This window comes from Pleurodeles waltl, chromosome 4_1 (genome assembly GCF_031143425.1).
Source record: "Pleurodeles waltl isolate 20211129_DDA chromosome 4_1, aPleWal1.hap1.20221129, whole genome shotgun sequence".
NCBI classification, from domain to species: domain Eukaryota; kingdom Metazoa; phylum Chordata; class Amphibia; order Caudata; family Salamandridae; genus Pleurodeles; species Pleurodeles waltl.
Window position 1 is genome coordinate 592,640,314 of NC_090442.1, and position 20,329 is coordinate 592,660,642.

At 43.2% G+C, this 20,329-nt stretch overlaps 1 protein-coding gene across 1 annotated transcript in view; it reads right to left on the bottom strand.

Annotated features, from left to right (window-relative positions):
- LOC138287174 (tyrosine 3-monooxygenase-like) overlaps positions 1-20,329 on the bottom strand; it is a 263,248-nt gene that overhangs the window by 150,722 nt on the left and 92,197 nt on the right. The window contains exon 5 of the mRNA XM_069227534.1: positions 3,446-3,496. Coding sequence (XP_069083635.1) covers positions 3,446-3,496 — 51 coding nt within the window. The remainder of the gene's footprint in view (positions 1-3,445; positions 3,497-20,329) is intronic.

The following is a 20,329-nucleotide window of genomic DNA, read 5'->3' on the forward strand; positions in this document are numbered from 1 at the left end:
AAATGGTGCATACAAAGAGCAAGGGTTATAGTAATATCCAAGTGGGAAAGGAACTATAGAGCTCCCTTAGACATGCACACTCATATTTCCATACAATATAGCCTTAGCCACTGATGGTGATTTAAAATTGATAATAATTTAGTCTCCTCGAATAGCAATTGGGCCAGGACCAATCCAACCAATCTTTTGGGTGTACGAAATCTCCTTGGAAAGGGTGAAAGGAAAATCCCTATGGCAAACTAACCAGTCCAACACCTTGTTGCACAGCTCCCCATAAGTCTCCTTATTATTCTTCTATCGGGGGGAACTCCAGTCAGGACCACAACATAAGGACAAATGGTGGGGGGGATTTAAAATGGTCTGATTTGAGATAAAATTAGAATCCCTAGCCTCAGAGTCCCCTACTGTAGGGGCAGCCACATATACTAGGGTGACCTGTGGTATTGAATAATAGGCCCCTGGATGGTAAGTCCTCCCCTGCCGCTATCAAGGTTTTCTCACTAGGTAACTTTGGATGGGGGGTTGGGACAACATTGCTTGAAACAATGTCCTCTGTACAGTCACTCGTGAATAAGGGGCGCTGCATCAAAGAAGAACATCAGATGGGTTTCAATAGCTCCTAGATGGTTCAGCATTGATGAAAGTTCAGCCTGCATAAGAGCCTTGAATTCAGTAATACAGTCTTCCATAAAGTGCGCAGCATAGCATATATTATGCAAGGGTATGACCACGTCTGCCTCAATGTCTGTGGTGTAAGATTACTACAATCCGGCATTGCAGAATTATTTTTCTGCATGGCTGCGTCAATCACATCATACCAAAGATCCCGCTTAGGCTTTTTCCCCCTGGTGAACACCTTGCAACCAGAAATGACAAAAGGAATTGCCTTTCCCCCCTGAGGGGGTCCAGATTTAAGAAAATAACAGGGGAACTAGATAAAGGACACAGGGGTGTATCATCGCTGGTGCAGAATTGGTAAATGAGTTCAGGGACAGCCTTCTCTCAATAAGGGCTCTTTTGATGCTAATGATCCCCCACTGCCGTCTCCAATATTCGATCAATAGACATACACTTCATAGGGGGAGCGGGGGCTAACAATCCACCAGAAGCTTTATTCTTACTCATAACAGGCTATGATACTAATGCCAACAAACAGGGAAGAGGGCTCCACTTAACATGCCCCTCTTCTAACAAAATAGAGCTGGATAGGGACCAAACAAGAAACAACATAAAAAAGGAAGAACATTTGAGACAGAAGGCCAAAGAGAGTGCTCCCACCCTAGCCTCTCAGGTTTATACGGGTGCAGATGGGCCTGACAGGTGCTGTGTGTGCTTCCTCACCTCCTCGCTGCAGGGCTTTCTGGGGCCTGTAGTCTGCCCCCAGTGTCACCAAAGGAAGCATCCCATGCTGTGGTGAGAAAGTGGGCCTTTTCTGGTGCTTACAACCTTGTAATGTGCCTGCTCCCCCGCCTCCTTCCTTTGCATATTCTGAACAAGGATGAAAGCTTTCTCACATTTTACTGCCAGCATATATTGGTATCATACAATATTTTCTCCTTTGCCTGTCAGTGATGTACTCTATATTAGGGAAAAAACTGATTTCTCACAGTTGAATCACTTTATATTTTCTTTTGAGTCAAACGTATGGTATAAAGTACCCAGTGTAATACATTATGAGGATATTGCAAGTCACCAAAGATTTTTATGACCGATAGAGGAACAAAATCTGAAGGCTGAGTCCCTTTACGAGTTCCTGGAGCTCTGAGGGGCTTTGCAATGTTGTTTTATTATACAGCAGAGGGTATTTTATTCCTTATATTACATTGTCACATAACCACCCTTCCCATAATCTGCTTAAATCCTTGGGCCCATATTTATACTCTGTTTGCGCCGTATTTGCGTAATTTTTTTTTAACGCAAAATTTGCGCAAACTTAACTCCATATTTCTACTTTGGCGCTAGACCCGTTCAGCGCCAAAGTTATGTAGTTTGAGTCATTTTTTGTACGTGAAAACCTATCTTGCGCTAATGACATGCAAGGTAGGCGTTTCCATGCAAAAAATGACTCTAAGGCATATGTGCCTTATTTATCCTCTGGCGTCAAAATGACGCACAGGAGAAGGCGGGCCTTAAAACATGACGCCCAGCTGGTTTTGCACCATTTGTTAACGCCTGGGTCAGGGCAGGCGTTAAGGGCCCTGTGGGCTCATTTCCATGGTGGGAGACCATGGAAGCAGGCCACAGGTGCCCTTCCCTGCACCCAGGGACACCCCCTGCCACCCTCGCCCACCCCTGGAGGACACCCATGGATAGGGGGACCCATCCATGGTGAGTGCAGGTAAGTGCAGGTAAGTATATATATTTCTTTTTTTTAAGTGGCATAGGGGGGCCTAACTTGGGCCCCCTTACATGCCACTGTGCCCAATGGCCGTGCCCAGGGGACAAAGGTCCCCTGGGCATAGCCATTGGGCAGGGGGACATGACTCCTGTCTTGGCTAAGACAGGAGTCATTTCCATGGTGGTTGTGCATCAAAAAATGGCGCAAGTCAGGTTAGAGCCATTTTTATTTTAACCTGACTTGCACCATTCTTTGGTGCACAACCCCCATTCGCCTCCGCTGCCCGGTTAGAGTAATTTATTTTGACGCTAAGCAGGGCGCAGCGCCGGCTAATGTTATTCCATAAATAAGGCGCCCAGCTGGCGCGTTTGAATGGCGTTAGCCGGCTGTAAATTTTTGGACGCAAATCTGCCCAAGCGCTGATTTGGTTAGAAAAATATAAATAGGGGCCTTGGTGTCTTACGCTTTGACATGAAAGAGATAATACGGTTGCAGACATAAAGAGTAAAAGTGGAATCTGTAGTGCAAAGTTAAACACACCAAAAAGCAGTTAGTAATTTGTTGCAAAATTACATTGGAATCAGCTTAATGTAAATTGGGCTAAAATGCCGTAGGGGGGTGCAGAAACATGCAAAGATATTTTATCTTTCCTATAAGGACTAATATCATGGGTACAGTAATCAGGTTGCCATAAACATCTAATTTTAGGAAAACAAACCTGAAAAATGAAAATGCACTACTCATTTTCACAAATTTGAACTGCAGCTTTAACTATGCTCCTGCCTTTCAACTTGGCTGCTGCCAGTAGTCATTATGACTTCACAATGAAACTATAATAACTTATTACATTTGAGAGCCATAGTCATTTCATTATTAAGGTGACTACAAACATCACAACGTATCTATAATAAAAAGGTTAGAAGCAGATTTTTATTACAGGAATTGCAGGCTCCCATATATTATGTGATTATGTACCACAGGCCTACATTTGAATAAAATATACCTATTATGAATTCAAATTATAAATTTAGAATATTAAACTTAAAGCTCTCTGATGTAGCTGCTACTTTGATTGCCTTTCAGAAAATTTTGCATATCAAAACTCACCAAGTTGCAATTTCTTCAGCTGTGTAGTCCACCTTCGGCAATGGGTCTCCACTAGAAAAACAAGTTACTGCTTGTTTATTACATGTTTCAAAATTACAAACACCACTACAATAAACAGTGCATGCATAAAATGTTTGCAGATTGTGTGGGTCTTCTGTCTCATAAAAGTAACAAGTACTTGCAATTGTAACTTGCAAATCTTTAGCTGTTCATTACTCTCAGGACCAGTCTCCATCTGTAGACCTGATTATCAAAGTGCAGACCAAGCACAAGTGCCAGTCTGTGCCATTCTCCATGCATAGGTAACAATTTGGTGTTTCAACATGGCAACCTCTGGGACTTCATGAAGTTAGAAAAGTTTACTAAAGAAATGTGCTTGAAAAATCATGAAAAGTAGGCTTTGTCTGAGTGTCAGAAAGTGGGTTTTTAACTTGCCAAGGTGGACCATTACCAACATAATAAACACACCTTTGTTGGGTCTCAACACAACAAGGCAGTTCCCCAGAGAAACACATGTTAAGTTAAAGCAATATCAACAATCTTAATGTAAAGAACACAACACAATAGAATTCCCAAACAAATTTTGAAAAAATATTATACATTTTGATGAGCGATGAGTATAAAGACACCAAAAAGATTAAAACCAGATACAACCAGATAAGGGGAAACATGGGATTTGAGTTTAATAAAGTAGAAGGCTTAGAAAAAGAAAAACGTTATTGAAAAAATAGCAGTTCGAGTTAACAGAGACCGAGGTGCAATTTTAGGCCAACCTTGGTGGAGCAGAGATGTAATACATCAAGCAGTTAATTAGTGAACATTTTATATAAGGACCTCTTCCTTGAGGAAAGCCTCTGAGTGTGAACAGGGCTTAGCATGGCCTAATTACATTGGATACAAGGGATGACTTCACACACTCAATATTCAACTAATTGGTTTTAATCTTACCACAGGAAGACATAAAAAAATGGCATAACTTACTACAAGGTAATTTTTGTTTTTCTATTTAGAGCTTTCTCTTCCCTTTCAGTCAAAGGGAGTAGATCCAGTACTAACTGGCCTCAGCATCAGGCATACAAAAGTCTGCCTCTGAGAGCTACTTTTAGCCTACCCAGACATGAAACATCAGTCAGAGTGAGGGAGAAATGCTATGATGAAGCATGCCACCTAGGTGTGTGAGTGTCTGACATCTGAATAAGTAATAGAGCCTTCTGTACGTTTTGTACCATTCATATATCTCCAGGACCCTAGGTCCATCACTCCTTTTTTGTTGAAATTTCATCAGGCGACATTGACTGAACTGGGTCCATAACTGTGTCAATGGGTTTAAGCATGCTGGTGATTTTCTCTACGTCTGCTAGGCTTTGGGGAGAAAGATAGTAAAAGGTATAGCGAATCTGGAAAACAGGAGCAGGAGCCTAATGACTGAAAACTTATGAGTCAGCTCCAGATCAGAGAAGACTTTTTGGTTACATATTCAGTGCCTCACAAAGCTGCAAGGAAGTAGTAACCAATGATATAGAAACCACCATTTCTATGAAGTTCGATATTGCACAGGAATTAATTATGTTATTAGATCTTAGGCAAGATTTTCTTTTTTTTTTGTTTAATTTTTTTTATAGCGTTTGCTCAATTTGGCATTTTCTTGCCAATGTACTATAAGCTTATGTTTCCTCCAATTTGCCTCTAATCTTCAACTTTGTTGTTATACCAATTTCTAACCTGAATCAAGGAGCAGTATGAAATTGAAGCCTGGAATATTGATCTTGAAAATTTCAAGCAAGCAAAGCACCACAGGAAGATCTGACAATCAAGAAGAGATAGCTACCGAACATGTTGCATTTTGTAAGCTGTGCCACTAAGATGTAAAGATTTATATTTAGGGCTACCAGGTCTATGTCTATGCATTGTTTCAACATTAAAGCTAACGTATTGTGCATATTTTCATGGCACAATGGCCATAGTTCATGCCATAATGATGGCCTTAAAAAAAAGAAAAGTGACAGATGGATTAATCTTAGCTACAAGTAATTGCTTATGATTGTATCCCAGTCCATCTTTTTTCCAACAGGACCAGTCCAGCCCAAAGTGCTAGGCCAGGTTGCCCCCAAATGGGAAAACAAGTACCCCAACACTGGACTCAGCCTACTGGGCCCCTTTAGGAATATGGATTTGGAATCTAATAGTACAGTGAGCCGATCCGTCACTTAAAGCATCTCATTTAGAAAAAAGTAATGAATGGAGTTCTTCATTTAATGTCAGGCCAGGTAATTACTCAGCACCACATTCCAGTCCAACATACCACTCTATTCGGCGAAAAGCCATGTACAATTCATTCTCGTTCCTGCTCCAGTAGGAACAGTGCAGTCTGAATAGCCAAGCTAAGTTCCCTCCACACAGGAGGTGTCAGGTGCTGCTCAGGGGCCAAAGAGCAGACAGGTGCGACTGAGCCTCAATTATGGTGTTGAGGCCATTTGCCACTAGTGTCCAGGGGCCCCTCCTACTATGACTCTGCAAACTGACCCAAGTAAAGCAGTTTTCTGATTTGACTATCAGGGTAGCGAGTGCAAGCAATAACAGGTTTCTCAGGTTTCTCAGGTTTCTCAGTGTCTGCTACAATAGACAGTGTGCATTTCAAAGGTACTGGGGGCACCCTCTGTGCAACAGCATTAGCCGGGGCTCCCTGAGGAGTGGAGGCCAATGCCGCTGCACTGTTTCCACCAGGCTGACTGGCAGAAACCTCCTAATATGGCCCAGTGGAAATATTGCAACAGGGCTTTGTGACGGTCTCCTCCCCACTGGTCTGGCAGGCTCACAGCCGGCCCGCCAAACTTGTAATAAGGCCCTCAGTCTGCAATTTAACTAATCTGTTCTCCCTATATTGACAGCAACCTGCCGTTTATAAGTCAGTCTTGGTCATGTTCCAGTGGGACCAGCTCAATTCAATTTGCTAAGACATTGCATAACAGATGGCAAAGAAAAGGGCCTTTGACATATAGTAAAATCTATTTTTATACATTAACAAGTCACTCCTTAAGTGTGCCTTGTGGGACCACAACACACAGAAATGTGGACCAGTATATATTTGGAAAGTGTGTCTTCAAAGTGACTGATGGTGTGAAAGCTATCTCCACTGTGTAAGTTCAGCTACATTTTCAATATGACAATCCTAGATGTGATAAAAGTATTTATTTACCATTTTCACCTGGGGAAATGAACAAAGGTCATTCAAAGTTATGTTTCACTTAATTTTCATTATCTGATTTAATAGTGTAATCCAGTTTTGATAAGGTTAGTTGAAAACAAACTTCATAAAGATGTACTTTAGGTTTCCTGAGCCAGAACTGACTTAAAATTATTTCCTCCACTCATCAGACCTGCATTGTTGCAAAACACATCCTTGGATAAGAAAGTTAAAAACCATCCTATGAAGAACAGATTGTTTTTATCTGCTAGCCACTTAGCCGGGATTATCCATCTGAGTGGGAGCAGGAGAGCTGACAGAACAGAAAACAGTCTTGACACTTCTTTTCAGTTGGAAGGGCTGAAGAGGTCGTCTCCGATTCATCCCCAGGACCCTCGTAGGCAGCCAGGCTCCAGTTGTGGTGGCAAGAACCAGTTTGGGCCCTGTTAGGAGGGAGGAGAGCTCATCTAAGCAGAAAAGTGATTAGGAAGATGAAGAGAGACCTGCCAGATGCCAGAATGATTCTGCCATTTTGAAACAAGGGCGTGTTGAACATTTTACAGTAAAGCAAAGAGCAGGTGTGGCAAAACAATATGGGTGTAGGGTGAAAAAGTAGCCAAGGACTGGATATAGAAAATATTCTATTCACAGTATAGAGCACAGAATACGACTGGTACCAAATTCTCATCTCCTCAGAGCCTTCCTAGACCTGGGTAGACTTCATCTAAACTAGAAGGCCCAGCTGAAAGAAATAAAAATCCTTACTCCTGCATGAAGATGACGACTCACTGAAGGACTCAAGGACCCCTGACATGGCTGGAGTTCTGTTTAGCAGCTTCAGGGACACAAAAAACAGAAGGACGGATGAATCCAAGAGGCTCACAGAGGACTAATTCTGAAGAATACCTGGTTGGAGAGAGACAAGTGTCTAGAAGCCTTACCTGAGGAACTAAGGAGTGAAGAACTGACAAGCAGGAACTTTCCTAGCAGTTGAACAGTTGTAGAAAAGTGAGACTAGTCATTCTTTCAACCTCTAGGGGACTTGGACATGATGGTGAGGCTAACTCAGGGAGGTCACACCCAAAGTTGGCAAGAAATCTAGGTTAGTCCCACTCAAATGTTATTGTTGTGCTGAAAATGGAATTAATGGGACTTTGTGGTAAAGGTATCTGGCATTGTGGATTGCTGGCCAGCTAGAGCTCCCAGCCATACCCTGCTGGAGGATTGGGAGAATCAAAAAAGGTACACCTTTGAACTGGGGCAAGTTGGCAAATCTGTTCAACCTCCGAAGTGACTCTGAAATGTATAAAGACAGTATTTTCCCAGTATTTTTTAAAGGTGCGCAACATATTATTCCTACCTGCATGTCTGCAATGTACTTGACGATTGCAATTTCCTCTAGCTGTTCTGTTGCTTCCAACAAATCTAGTACGGAAGTACTATTTTCCATAAGAGCTCCAGAAGATGCCATAAATCCTCTCTGTGACTACAGTTCACCATACACATGCACCACTCCAAAACCATATTGACCATCTGCATAGATCATCACTTTCAAATCAACTGATAAACAGCAAGATCCTGTCAATCCTAATTCTGACGCTTGTGCTGAGGTTACATTTGAGATATGGAATGCTTCAGGAGTCACAGTGATGCAACATGCTGCATAGGCAGCTCTTAGCTCTCCATATTAGTCTCTTAAGCAAGAACCATCAATAAATAATGTAACATCAGTATCGTTAATATCTGGTCTTGGTTTAGTGAATACCTCACTAACTGCTATGCAGTCATGCTTGGGTCCGTCATCAATTCCATCAGCCTCCTTGTCTTACCAGGGTTTGTTTGAAATAGGTAGCAGTGTTCCTGGGTTTAGTGAATTACACCTTCTGATTGAAATATTCTCACCTGTAAGAATGACTTGCTAATACCGTGTCAGTCTGCTATTTGTCAAATGTTGTGTTCTTGTCAACAAGATTCCAACTGAGTGGGGAACATATACGATTAATGTATGCCCCATCGCTATTCCTTTACTTTGTTCAATGGCAACACAGACAGCTGCAACCAATTTTGAAACATCCTGGAAGACTTACAGCCACTGTATCCAATATGGCTGAAAGATATGCAACTGGACGCACAAACCCACCATGGCTCTGGATCAGAATCAATAGTGAACATCCATGTCTCTCATGACAGTAGAGATAACATATTAGATTATAGTCCGGCATTACCAGTGCAGATGTACTGCACAGACTCTCTTTCAATTCCTTAAATGCTTCAGTGCATTTTTTGATTCTTTTTCAAATGGTACCAGATCTTGTATGTAAATGTGGGTCAGCCTTACTAAAGGCTTTTCAATCAAGGAACAGTTTGGAATCCACAGACGACAGTAGCCAACAATCCCCAGAAACATTCAAACCTCCCTCTGATTGGATGGTGAGCTCATTCTCAAATCTGCAGAAACACATTCTATTGAGACTTTCCCACCACAACTTTCAATAAGGTGTCCAAGATATATCTGCATTTTTGCTAGGGAGACCTTATGTCCACTGTGAGCTAGACCTTATGTCCACTGTGAGCTAGGCACCATCTTTTTTAGATGATTTAACAAAGCAACGGTAAGAAACCTCAAATAATCTAATTTTTTCTTCAGTATTTGACAAAAAACTGAATGGTTTTCAGTATACCCTTGTGGAATTCTGCACTACACAAGAACTTTCATTCTTGAATTGAAATGTGAAGAGATGCTGGTTCTCCTTGTGCAAAGAAAGTGAAAAGAATGCTTCGCATAAGCCAATGACTGTATAGCACTCTATATCTGATGGAATATCCAACAATATTACTTCTGGACTCGGTACCACAGGACAACATGGGATGACAGTATTATTTATCTTTCACAGATCTAGAACTATTTTCCTTTAACCTCTTGGTTTCTTTATTCCCATCCCGGGACAGTTAAAAGGACTACCAAGTACCTCATGGAGGATTCCTTGCTCAATTATTTTTTCAATCATTGGTTTAATTCTTTCTTATGCTTTTTTTGAAAGACTATATTGTTTAGTTTTTATTTTGACAGGCTTAGCACCTTTTATTAGACCAATCTCCTTCCCAAAATAATTCCAAACCTCATCTTTGACAGTATGTCTTAAATTAAGAGGTGGATCATTGTGAATGCCGAGAATAACTGAACTCAAGTCTTGATTTTATTTTAAGCCCTGAGTCTTCATCTTGTATCTCAATTGCAACACCATGAGCTGAGCAATAAATCGCACTATTAATTTGGCATAAAAAGTATTTTCCTAACAGATTCACAGGACTTGAATCATTCAAAATGAAATGATGATTATTTCCAATTGTCCAATTCTAACTAGGCATCTACTAAAACCTGAATAACAATTTATTACTAATCCCTACAACTTATAGTTCTCTTCCCGAGAGGGGTAGGTTTGGGACTTACACAGATAGAACTGTGAAACAGTTTCCCATGTATCAATCACAAATGAAACAGGATGGCCACTGACTTATCCATCATCAAATGGCCACTTTGGTCTACCTCTAATACTGCTCCAAGTAAGCAATCCTCGTCCAATTGTCAGGCACCGTCTTTGTGAATAGCTCCCTGCTGAATCATCATTAAGAATCAGTGGAATCTATTGGTACCCTAGACTATATGGCAATTTTGTTTGTTTCCGATATTTTGCTGCATCACTAGAGCTGAAGGCATTTGAAATGCTTTCTGATTCTGCACACCCAAAATGGGAAACACTTGGGACCATCAAATTACTCTGCATTTGAAGAACACCATCCCCCTGAATTATATTTGACTTCCGGCTACATTTGCATTTCCAGTGCCCGATATTTTCGCAGAAGTTACAAGCAGTGTTTCTTTTGATCATGCCAACATTCACATTTAACTCATCATTGTGCACCAGTCCTCTCTCACCACCTTGCATTTGCATCATTCCATTTCCCATCATTGTACCCTGCATTTGATTCATTCCATTTATTTGAGACTGAACAATATTCATATTTAAACATATCTGGTTTTGAGATCGTTTTTCAAGTTACTTTGTCTGACCAATCATCAATCTGTCAATCAATCAATATTTGTAAAGTGCGGCTACTCACCCGTGAGGGTTTCAAGGCGCTGGGGGGAGGGGAAGGGCCTCATCCGAAGAGCCACGTCTTGAGGTTCTTCCTGAAGATGGTGAGCGATGGGCTTTGTCTGAGGTGCAGGGGGATGTTGTTCCAGCTCTTTGCTGCAGTGTAGGTGAAAGATCACACTCCGGCAGTGGTTTTGCGGATGCGAGGGATCTGGGTGGAGCGGATGGATCTGGCGGGGGTGTGGAAGGAGATACGGTGGTTCAGGTAGGCTGGTCATGCCTTGTGTATGGCCTTGTACGTGTGGGTGAGAAGCTTGAAGGTGATTCGCTTCTCTACTGGCAGCCAGTGGAGAGTCCTCAGGTGTTGGGAGATGTGTTCCCAGTGAGGAAGGTCCAGAATGAGTCTGGCGGCAGCATTCTGGATGAGTTGAAGTTTTTTGATGTTCCTAGTTGAGGTGCCGGCATAGAAGGGTTGCCGTAATCGAGCTTGCTAGTGACTAAGGCATAGGTGACGGTACGGGGACAGTCTGCTGGGATCCATCTGAAGATCTTCCAAAGTTTGCAGAGTGTGTGCCAGCAGGAGGAGGCAACAGAGTTTATCTGGAGAGTCATGGATAGGAAGGAGTTGAGGATGATCCTAAGTTGCTGGCATGCTCGGTCGGTGCAGGGGGGCGCTGAGGGATGTGGGCCACCAGGAGTCGTCCCAAGCTGAGATGACGGTTCCGAAAATGATGAGCTCTGTGTTGTCGGAGTTGAGCTTGTCGGCAGCTTTCTCTCATCCAGGTGGCAACAGCTTCTATTCCTGAGGGAAAGTTCGTTTTGGCAGTGTTCGGGTCTTCGGTGAGGGAAATGATGAGTTTGTGTCATCGGCATATGACACGATGTTCATACAGTGGCTTATGACGATGGCAGCAAGAGGGGCCATGCATTTGTTTAACAGTGTGGGACTCAGATAGGATCCTTGGCGGACTCCACAGTTAGCTCCTGTGGTTCTAGAAGTGTAGGGCAGGAGTCTGACCCTCTGCGTCCTCCTGGAGAGGAAGGAGTTGATCCGTTCCAGGGCTTTTCTGTGGATTCATGGAGTCTAGTGCCCAGAGTGCTGTGGGAGACCATGTTGAATGCTGCTGAAAGGTCGAGGAGTATGAGTGCTGCGGTGTGGCCGAGGTCTAGGAGTAATCGGATGTCGTCTGTGGCTGCCAGGAGTGCTGTCTCCGTGCTGTGATTGCTGCGGAAGCCTGACTGGGAGCTGTCCAGGGAGTTGTTGGCCTCAATGAAATTCCGTAGTAGTGCACTGATTGCTTTCTCTAGTACTTTGACGGGGGAGGGTAGCAGTGAGATGAGCCGAAAGTTCTTTAGTTCTGATGGGTCGGCCGAAGGTTTCTTCAGCAGAGGGCGTATTTTGGTGTGTTTCAAGTCCTCGGGGAAGGTGCCCATGCTGATGGAGCAGTTGATTGTGTTATGGAGCTCGGGGCGATGGATGCACTGGCTCTGATGTATATGTGGTGTGGGCAGGGTTGCGAGGGGGCTCCGGAGTGGGTGCTGTTCATGATGTTGACTGTTTCCTCTGTGGTGTGCGTGGACCAGCCGTGGATGGTCTGGGTGGGTTCTGGGGGGTGGGTCGGTCACAGGTTCTGGTGCCAGGATTTTCCGGGAGTAAGCTGTAGTAGATGTCCTGGATCTTGTGGTGGAAAAAGGAGGCGAGTTTGTCGCAGAGCTTCTCCTTAATCATTCTCTGCTTTGCATCAAAGCAATCATTACTATACTTACCCAGCTTCAAATACACTTTGACTCCCAGCACTCTGGTGCACATGAAACCCAAACTCTCGTTGCAAACCCATGAAAAAAGCAGAAACAAGCCAATTGACACCATCTTTCTTAGGATCATCAACTCCACTGTGTTTTTTGAAAATTTGCATACGCCTCTCATAAAAAACATGTGCTCACACTTTTGGCTCCTGTGACATCCTTAAACTCTTTACTACACTGATATTCTGTTGCTAGCACACTCTTTGTAAAGTGCTCAATCACCTCTCTGATTTATTGGCAACCTCCTCAGGAGGAGCATTATTAGGAGCAACCATAGATGGTTCTCCAGTTGGCCAAACAATGGCTGCCTTTCATTCTGCCTACAAATCACTAGGAATCATGATTTCAAATACCTAATTCAAATCAGTCCATGACATCTGTAATATGTTTGCCAAACTATGCACCTCTTTTACCATCTCTTTGTTTCCTCTCACAACTTAGACAAGTTTGTAGCAAAAACGTAAAGATGAGCCCTTGTCTATGACACATGTACCAAATTACCTCCATGTCCTTCTCTCAAACAAAACTCCAAAACCATTCCAGTTCCAACCCCTTCTGCTCCCTTCACTATCTTTTTAATCGCTGTCCCTGTTTTCCATCTCTCTTTGTATTTATATAAAGCACTCCAGTCCCTTGTTTTCTCAGTCAAATCAAGCAATCAAGCTCATTTATTTAATTTCATCATAAGTAACATCTATTTTGTAATTGCATTTCACGTTTTTTATTTTGCTGATGTCCAATTCACATTCATCAGCTAACTCTTCTTGCTTTTCATGTTCCTCATTTACACACCTGGCTGCATCTTTAAATAACTTTCTTATTTCATCAACACAGGGCCAGATGTAGCAAACAGTTTGCGAGTCGCAAACGGCGAAAATCGCCGTTTGCGAGTCGCAAACGTGTGTTTGCTATGCAGAAATGCATTTTGCGAGTCGGAACCGACTCGCAAAATGCATTTCCGACTCGCAAATAGGAAGGGGTGTTCCCTTTCTATTTGCGACTCACAGTGGTATGCAATTCCATTGAGTCGCAGTTACCATCCACTTGAAGTGGATGGTAACCCACTCGCAACCCCTTCCCCTTTGTGAGTGGACCCAAAAATATTTTTTCAGAGCAGGCAGTGGTCCAATGGACCACTGCCTGCCCTGAAAAAATCCGAAACTAAAGGTTTCGGTTTTTTTTTCTAAGTGCAGCTCGTTTTCCTTTAAGGAAAACGGGCTACACTTGGAAAAAAAAAAACTGCTTTATTAGCAAGCAGCCACGGACATGGAGGTCTGCTGACTACAGCAGGCCTCCATGTTAGTGAGTGCCCATATTCACTATGGGGCCGCAATTTGCGACCCACCTCATTAATATTAATGAGGTGGGTCTTTGCGACCCCATAGCGACTCGCAGACGGTGTCTGAGACACCGTTGTGCATAGCAAATTGCGAGTTGCAATTTGCGAGTCGCTCGGACTCGCAAATTGCAAGTCGCAATTTGCCGTCTTCCTACATCTGGCACACAGTATGCCAACATTTTCTAATCGATGTTACCTGTAATATTTAAACAACTGTAAATTTCAAAATGCCAATATTAATAATGTTAGGGGGCTACGTGGCCACTAATATCCCTTTGGGTGAATCAACTTGAGCCTGAGCAACAGGTTGGCCTTCCTACTAGGGCTAGGCATCGTTGTCATTGCCACCTCTGTTGGTACACTCAGCACATCAGCTGTAGAAGCTTGCACAATAATGCCATCTCCTCCCTCTCCCATGTGAAGCCCCCAACCAGAACTAGCTATCCCTGCTGCTCTAACTGTATACGGAGGGAGTCTAGTATTTAATAGATCATTAAAGAAATTATCCTCCTCATCATGATCATCATTCTGTTTCTTTTCCTCTTTCATCTTGCTTTGGTCATTTGTTTATTTATTTATAGCAGGATAAGGTCTCACTCCTTCCTTTGCATCTTCCCTCCAGCATTTTTCTCACTGATTCCACTTCATCTCTAAACACTGTTTGAATGATCCCTTCACCTGTTTTGACATTATCTTTCTACCCTTCTCAGTTCCCATTTGTTCCCATTTATTTAGTGCCTCAAACTGTGTAGGTCTGAGCATTGGCTTCATGATGCTCCTAGCCTGTCTAAGGAAATACAGCAATGGTCACCTATAAAGGAAACCAAACATCTTTAATGAAAGAGGTATAATCATGTCATTCAGAAATCCAAGTACAAGTATAGAACTCAATGTCAGTCATCATTTCGTATGAAGGCATTTACTTATCTGGTATTTTCTCACCATCAATGGCAGGTACAGTAGAAACGTTAGACTTTTTCAAAACATTTCTCATTATTCTCATTCAAAACAAACTCAAATTCACAATAAATAAACTAGCATACAGCAAGCAATCCCAACGTGGCTCTGTCAAAGATCAACCTATCACAGAGCGGCTCTGTCAGCAACCAACCAATGACAGTGTGGCTTTCTGATGATGTTTCACCAATCCCAGTATGGCTACCTGACTGCCTAACCAATGGCAGTGCAACTTCTCTGTGAACATGGAAAACAGTTGCAGACCCTTTTTAGCAACTTTAAACTAATTAAACTCTTATCTGCTTAACATAAATAAGAAGGGAGTCAACAGATTACAGTAAAACAAGTCAACTGTCACAATTAATAGCCAAAGACTAACAGAAACTACACCTTTCACAATACTGTTCTGAAACCACAATTCACATTGGGCAGAACTCTGTTCAGCAGCAATCCACCCTGATTAATGCTCTAACTCCCATGAACTAAGAAGCAATGATACATGAACCTAGATTAGGCATACAATCCCAAAAAGAAAATCTTGTTAGTTTCCGAAATGCTTAAATATGTGCATGTGGTGCCGTGTGGAACAACCTGCCTTTGCAGACAAGTAAAACCACAATATGTTGAGATCTTGGATTTTGATGAATCTGATAACCAAACCAACCATTATTCAACAAATAAATTGACAAATATGATTAAGACATCAACAAATACAGTGATGACTTCAACAATTGAATCAACAATTAGCATTGCATATCCAAACATATCACAGCCCCTTATTTCAACATGCCTCGCAAATAAAAGACATTCATTAATCAATTTGCCCTGTTCATACTTACACTCCAAATTGCTCAGGAACTGCATGTTTGCTTTTCAGCGAAACTCCAGCCTCTGGAACCTCTGAGGTTTAGAAATTCTCCCGGGATGGGAATTAAAGACCAGGAAATCTTTTGGGGACCCCTTACAAAGAGGAGGTGCCTTACACAATCATCCTCTGTATCAGTTTGTTGAAGTGGACCCCCATATTCCAATAATTAGAACTGTACATCAATAATCATAGCATCCCGCAATGTTCAGATCTCCACAATTTACCTCACAAACTTCCACTCCAGGTTGATCTTGTGTAAAAGGGCACATCTCCTAACAACAGTTTAGCAGAGTAATTAAAACCCCTCAATAATTGAGTTCTAGAAAAGGAAAATGCTAAGGGGCTTTATTACATAAATATCAAAATCAGACAATATAGAATGAAGGCTACAAAGGCTCAAAGAGCAAAGTTAATAAGAGTAGTTAAAAATCTGAAATAATTCTAAGTCTCAAATGAACAGCAAAATTAAGAAAAAGTTGAACAGCATATTTAGCAGCAGGGGAAAATCTTCAGAAAAATCTTCTGGCTCATCCCCAGAATCAAGGAGTTGTTACACACAATTCTGGCGTAGACAATTAGCTAAAACCCTAGATTCAGCATGACATGATCTCAAATCAGAGTTATTCATGTCATTAGCATTATGGGCCACATGTATGCACCTTAGAAATTGCGATTTCCTAAATACAATTCCATGCAACTCGCAATTAGGAAATCACAATTTCAAATGTACAGAATTCCATTGAGTTTCTTTTGTGATTCCCAGTGGGTCGCAAATAGACCTACCTCATGAATATTGATGAAGTAGGTCACAATTTGCAACCCATTGGGAATCCCAAAAATCACAGGGGTGGTGGCCTGCTGGGATCAGCAGACCACCATGTCTGTGATTGCTTTTAAATTAAACAACCTTTTTTTAAACACAGTTCATTTTCCTTTAAGGAAAATAGGATGCAATTAAAAAGAAAAAGAAAAAAACGTTTGAGTTTAATTTTTTGAGTAAGCTGTGGTCCACGGGACCACTGCCTGCCAGTAAAAATATTTTCCCAACCATTGTCACAGGGGAAGGGGGTCCCCTCGGGATCCCTTCCCATTTGTGAATGGGTTACCACTAACTTTTCACTGGCGGTAAAATGTGAATGTTTTGTGACCGCATTTCGGTCGCAAAGCATTCGTACATACTTTCCGATTCAGTATTAGAAAGGGACGCTCCTCAACACGCTCCTTCCTAATACTGAAGCACAAACCCAAATTGTGATTTGCTAGCAAGTGACTGAATCACAATTTAGGCTTTGTACATCCCAAATTCCATTTTTCCAGTCGTAAACGGGCTGTTTTTTTTAATTGGCCCATTTGCTACTGGAAAATAAGCTTAGTACATGTGGCCCTATTCATTATTCTAAGAAAGTATCCTGTTTTTCCATGTTCCTGTCACCCAGAGATTCAACAAGAGAAAGCTCAAGTTTCAACAAAAGTAATTCACAAATGAATAAGATTGAACTGTGCTGGGGAAACACAGAGACAGAGGAAGGGCCTTGGAAAAATGTTACAGTTAGGAGCAGTGGAAGGTTCATTCAGAACACAACAGGAAAATTTGTCTTCCTTCTGCAGAGCTGTGGGGAGTGAAGAAACGCAGGAGAGCCTTATAGGAGGGGGCAAATACAAGACTGGAAACATAGACAGAAGCGACATTCATTTTATTCAATATGGGGTTTTTACCAAAATGTAGCATAACTAAATCATATCAATAAACACACCTCATATTAAACTCAATATTATTTGTCACACAAAAACATGAACTTTTAGAAAAGCTCTAACACTACTAAAATCAATAGCATTAACAGAAGCTCAAAAATGACATATCAGACTTAGAGGAATCCTTGCCAGCCTCAGTCTTGGACCTTGCTCTACAGAAGAAGTTTTCATTTCCTAGACAAAGTCCAAAGGTAAAAACTTGAAAACCAGTTTAGCCTATGCGACTGCCACGCCTTTGCAGTTAGCCTGGAATTGAGCCTTGGTCCGAGTCAAATGCAAATGGTTGGTTTTCAATGGAGCTTTACTTTCTCTACTTTTTTTTGCCTTGAGTTTTTAATAATAACTTATCTCTAGTTCTCCTCATCAAGTTTTAATAATCTTGGTGTGTTTGTGTCTATTCATTTTCTCTCTGTAATTCTAAATAGGTCTTGACATTCTATTGTGTTGTTTTCATGAGGATGAAAATGAGGGTAATGCTTGAATATGCACCTTTCTGGGGGTTGATTGCTGCTTGTGCATACCTACCTTTACCAGGTCTTGAGCAGAGATGCTCTCAATACTGTGTTTTGGTATGAGCAGATTGTGTTTATTAAGTTGATTGTTATCCATCTCCATATTGTTCACTTAATGTGGCTTTTCCCTTGAAAAATACGCATCCACACACCGCCCCAACCTCCAAACCACTATGGTGGTCATTACAACCCTGGCGGACGGTGTTAAAGTGGCGGTAAGACCGCCAACAGGCCGGCGATAAAAGAATTGCAATTACGACCGTGGCGGAAACCGCCAACAAAGACAGCCACTTTAACACTCAGACCGCCACGGCGGTACAAACAAACAGCGCGGCGGTCACCGCCAACAGACAGGCGGGAGACAATGTACCGCCCACACTATTATGACAGGCCAATCCGCCACCTTTTCCGGGGCGGATTCACCGCGGATAAAAACACGGCGGAAACAGGAATTTCGAAGGGAAAACGCTCACCTCTACACACTCCACGAGGAACGAGGACACCATGGAACCGGAACTCCAAATTCTCCCTGCGATAGTCTTCCTGCTCCTCTACCAGGAGCACGAACGCCGGCGGCGAAGACCACAGTGAGTACAGCACCTACGACACGGGGGAGGCAAAAAACAGGGACACACACACGCAACACCCCCACCCTCACCCACCACAACACACACTAATGCATATCAATACATCACAGTTACACCCCCCAAACCCCCCCGGAAGAATGCAAAGACCAAAGAAAATGAGTGTAACCATCGGAATATATTAAAAACAAGTAGGCAGAAATATATATATATACACAATGTACAAAATAAATACCAGGCATAGTAGTCCAGGTACTGCACAAAGAAAGTCTGTGGAACACTGGGACCACACGGTATGGGCGAGGCCCACAAAAGATCCCCGACCATGACGGAGAGAACACTGCAGGGGCATCAGACAGCAAGAAAACAGGTACCTCAGGGGGAGGGAAAGGCGGGGCACCTCAGCCGTTTGAGTGCACGACGCCAAATCCACAAGGGAGCCACATGCCCACTGTTCAATCCTGGGGAGTGCAAAGCCACAGTCTCTTAAGTCTCTACAGTAGGTGGCTTGCCCACTGTTCAATACTGGGGAGTGCAAAGCCACAGTCTCTCAAGTCTCACAAGTGGGTGGTTTGCCCAGTGTTCAATCCTGGGGAGTGCAAAGCCACAGTCTCTCAAGTCTCTACAGTGGGTGGCTTGCCCACTGTTCAATCCTTGGGAGTGCAAAGCCACAGTCTCTCAAGTCTCTACAGTGGGTGGCTTGCCCACTGTTCAATCCTGGGGAGTGCAAAGCCACAGTCTCTCAAGTCTCTACAGTGGGTGGCTTGCCCACTGTTCTATCCTGGGGAGTGCAAAGCCACAGTCTCTCAAGTCTCTACAGTGGGTGGTTTGCCCACTGTTCAATCCTGGGGAGTGCAAAGCCACAGTCTCTCAAGTGGATGACAGTCTCCACTGGTTCTGGAGGGGGACTGGTGCCCAGAGTGCTTCATCCTGTGAAGGACAGAGGTAGTGGATGGATCTCTCCACTGGTTCTGGAGGGGGACTGGTGCCCAGAGTGCTTCATCCTGTTAAGGACAGAGGTACTGGATGACAGTCTCTACTGGTTCTGGAGGGGGACTGGTGCCCAGAGTGCTTCATCCTGTGAAGGACAGAGGTAGTGGATGGATCTCTCCACTGGTTCTGGAGGGGGACTGGTGGCCAGAGTACTTCATCCTGTTAAGGACAGAGGTAGTGGATGACAGTCTCCACTGGTTCTGGAGGGGGACTGGTGAACAGAGTTCTTCATCCTGTGAAGGACAGAGGTAGTGGATGGATCTCTCCACTGGTTCTGGAGGGGGACTGGTGCCCAGAGTGCTTCATCCTGTTAAGCACAGAGGTAGTGGATGACAGTCCCCACTGGTTCTGGAGGGGGACTAGTGCCCAGAGTGCTTCATCCTGTGAAGGACAGAGGTAGTGGATGGATCTCTCCACTGGTTCTGGAGGGGGACTGGTGGCCAGAGTGCTTCATCCTGTTAAGGACAGAGATAGTGGATGACAGTCTCCACTGGTTCTGGATGGGGACTGGTGGCCAGAGTGCTTCATCCTGTGAAGGACAGAGGTAGTGGATGGATCTCTCCACTGGTCCTGGAAGGGGACTGGTGGCCAGAGTGCTTCATCCTGTTAAGGACAGAGGTAGTGGATGACAGTCTCCACTGGTTCTGGAGGGGGACTGGTGCCCAGAGTGCATCATCCTGTGAAGGACAGAGGTAGTGGATGACAGTCTCCACTGGTTCTGGATGGGGACTGGTGCCGAGAGTGCTTCATCCTGTGAAGGACAGAGGTAGTGGATGGATCTCTCCACTGGTT